Raw genomic sequence first — 3,027 nt, forward strand, 5'->3', positions numbered from 1 at the left:
GAAAAAAAAAAAAAAGAAAAAGAAAAAAAAAAAAGAAAAGCAAACGTTCTGCGATGTATTAGCAGGAATGTTGTAAGCAAGAAACTAGAAGTAATTCTTCCGTTCTGCTCCGCACTGATTTGGCCTCAGCTGGAGTATTGTGTACAGTTCTGGGCACCACATTTCAGGAAGGACATGGACAAATAGGAGAAAATCCAGAGAAGAGCGACAAAAATGATTAAAGGTTTAGAAGACATGACCTATAAGGGAAGATTGAAAACACTGGATTTGTTCAGTCTGGAAAAGAGAAGACTGAGGGGGGACATGATAACAGTTTTCAAATATGTAAAAGGTTGTTACAAGGAGGAAGGAGAAAATTGTTTTTCTTAACCTCTGAGAATAGGACAAGCAGCAATGGGCTTAAACTGCAGCAAGGGAGGTTTAGGTTGGACATTAGGGAAAACTTCCTGTCAGGATGGTTAAGCACTGGAATAAATTGCCTAGGGAGGTTGAGGCATCTCCATCATTGGAGATTTTTAAGAGCAGGTTAGACAAATACCTGGTCAGGGATAGTCTAAATAATACTTAGTCCTGCCATGAGGCAGGGGACAGGACTAGATGACCTCTCAAGGTCCCTTCCAGTCCTATGATTCTATGAAACGGAACGAGGTTTGCCCTAGCCCCACCTACCACAAAGCCCCCCACTCACCCACTCTTTCATCAGGCAAGACAGAATTTTAAACCAATTATTAAAATGAGAGCATCCAAAACCAATAAACCAAAATGTCCAAGTCCAATGTGAGCACAATTCAGAAGGACAGTTTTAGCCCCACCGTGTGGCAGGATTGTGAAACAGCAGTAGATTTAATCACCAGCTCATTTTCATTTACTCTGGAAACCCAAAGCCAACAGTTCTAAAGACTTAAAAAAGTATGAAGGGAACTCAGCTAAGAACAGGGACGTTCCCCAGGGACAACATTCCCCACAGAAGGGATGCTATGTAATGAATCAACAGGATGCCTGCATGTCTCAAGATGCTTTCAGGGAGTGTGAAGCCCTCCAAATCCTACAGTCAGTGACCAGCTGTGATGAAGGGGATACCTTAGAGACCATCTGGAAGAGCACAAAGTTTAAAACAACAAAAAACAAAGAATGACCCAGTCTATCCAAAAGATGGAGAAGGTAAAATCCAGAGCATGGGAGCAAGTTCTTCTGGGCAACGTTCCAGCTGCAGAATTAGGACTGTGGAGGTCTGGTAACATATCCTACATTTTCACAAACCCAGGGGGCCGGACCAGTTTGTTCATCAGAAATAGCCACAGAAATGTCAGTGTGACAGACTGAATGTTGCTGTAGCGTCAGGAGCATTTTCCTGGTTAAAAGTTGGACCTGCAGATCCCAATTTTTCTGAACTGAGCATGAAATCACTATGATTGTACATGTAATCTGGGGGCACCAATAAGGGATGAAATTGAATTTGTGCACTTAAGTACAGCATGTCTCATGCCCAATCTCCTCTGAGCACACTTAGTTTAAAAGGAGCAACATTGAGCAGCGTCTCCCCTTGGCGGGACCACGGCTCCAGAGAAAGGACCTGGGAACAAAGGAAAAGTGGCAAAAAATGGAACTTATGAGCAAGAAAGACACAGCAAGATGCTCAATGAGTGCTGCAGACCTCTGCTGTGTTTACAACACAGCTCAGTCCACCCAGCTTCCCAGGCCCACTCCAGATTCACCTGTTCACTTCCGTGGCTACTGCAGAGATTTTATAGGCCTGGCAGGGCGTTTGCTTTGGTTGTCACTGGGCAGGAAGACCACCTTATACTGCAGACTGTAAAGCACATGTGGAATCCTTCTCAACTAGTCCATGTGTGCACCACCTGGCTCCCCACTGCTTGGAACCCACACACTCACCTTCCCAAAGTTATCCTTGTGCTTCCGGTAATCCAGGTCTTCATCCTGCACAGAGGAAGTGGAGAATCAGAATGCTGATTCTGAGGTGGATCTCTCAGCCCAAAAGAAGCTCCTGCGAGCAAAAGCATAGGGGAGCCTAGGCACCAGATGGGCACCAGATACCAATCCTGCATCAACTGATTTATCAGCATTTAATACCCAAACCTTGTGACCTGGCCCAAAAGCCAGAGAGCATGGCTCAGCATCTGACCCTGATCTTGCCCATATGTGGCAACACCCAGCAATAACCACAGGCCCCAGAGGGGCAGCTTCCTCCCTGGAATCTCCAGGACATTCTGTTCTACATCCAAGAATAGGATGGTGTCTCTGTAGAGATTGTCATTCACTCAGAGAGGTCACTGGAAAGAGGTGTGTGTTCCCCTCGATGCTGCCTCTTGGTGCCAGGGGGACCAAGCCTTGAGTCCCCTGCACAGCAACACAGAGTGTCAGCCACTATCCTCTAAGGGGCCCTACTTCACGGAGGTCTGAGCAAAGATAAGCAGAGGATTCAACCAGCCCTGCCCACATCTGGCTTGCAAAACCCATCAACATTGTGTGCAATAGACCCAGGAGTTTCAGTGTGGAGCTCAGCTCTGCCGTTCAGGATGAAGGTGACTGATGAGGAAATGGCTAAGCAAAGGCAGTGGGAAATTCCCCAGCCCCAGGGTTACCACCCATAGCTGTCTGACTCACTATGTTGCTGTGGTGAGCCTTGGTCATGAGCAACATGCGACCAACCAGATCAGTAGTGGACACTCCCTGTGTGCGATTACATTCCCTGCAAGAAAACAAGCAACGAATAAGTAGAGGATGTAGAAGCAGTGGTCCCCTCAATCTGCAGGAACATTCATGAAACTTGCCAAACCAGGGGCTGAGGCTGGGAGAGGCCCTTTCCCCCACATAGGCAAATGTTCTTTTCCATGTGACATGCTATCTGAGTCTCTGCATCTTTCCTGCACCCTTTGCTCACCACTCAGGGTATGTCTACACTGCACGACTATTTCGAATTAGCTTAAACCGATATTACAAAACAGATCTAATAAAATCGGTTTAGCGCGTCCACAGTGGGATCCCGAAATCGATTGTTTGCGTCCA

At 46.6% G+C, this 3,027-nt stretch overlaps 1 protein-coding gene across 8 annotated transcripts in view; it reads right to left on the reverse strand.

Annotated features, from left to right (window-relative positions):
- The window catches only part of LOC116815835 (ethanolamine-phosphate cytidylyltransferase-like), a 36,931-nt gene that overhangs the window by 13,631 nt on the left and 20,273 nt on the right, over window positions 1–3,027 (reverse strand). For all 8 annotated transcript variants that reach the window (XR_012656946.1, XR_004371579.2, XR_004371580.2 and 5 more), the window contains 2 exons: window positions 2,626–2,710; window positions 1,894–1,938 (listed from right to left, as the gene is read on the reverse strand). Coding sequence is in view for 4 of the 8 variants with exons in the window: in XM_032764523.2 (XP_032620414.1) it covers window positions 1,894–1,938; window positions 2,626–2,710 (130 nt within the window). In the remaining 4 variants the exon portion in view is untranslated. The remainder of the gene's footprint in view (window positions 1–1,893; window positions 1,939–2,625; window positions 2,711–3,027) is intronic.

This window comes from Chelonoidis abingdonii, chromosome 13, assembly GCF_003597395.2.
Source record: "Chelonoidis abingdonii isolate Lonesome George chromosome 13, CheloAbing_2.0, whole genome shotgun sequence".
In the NCBI taxonomy this organism is placed as follows: Eukaryota; Metazoa; Chordata; order Testudines; family Testudinidae; genus Chelonoidis; species Chelonoidis abingdonii.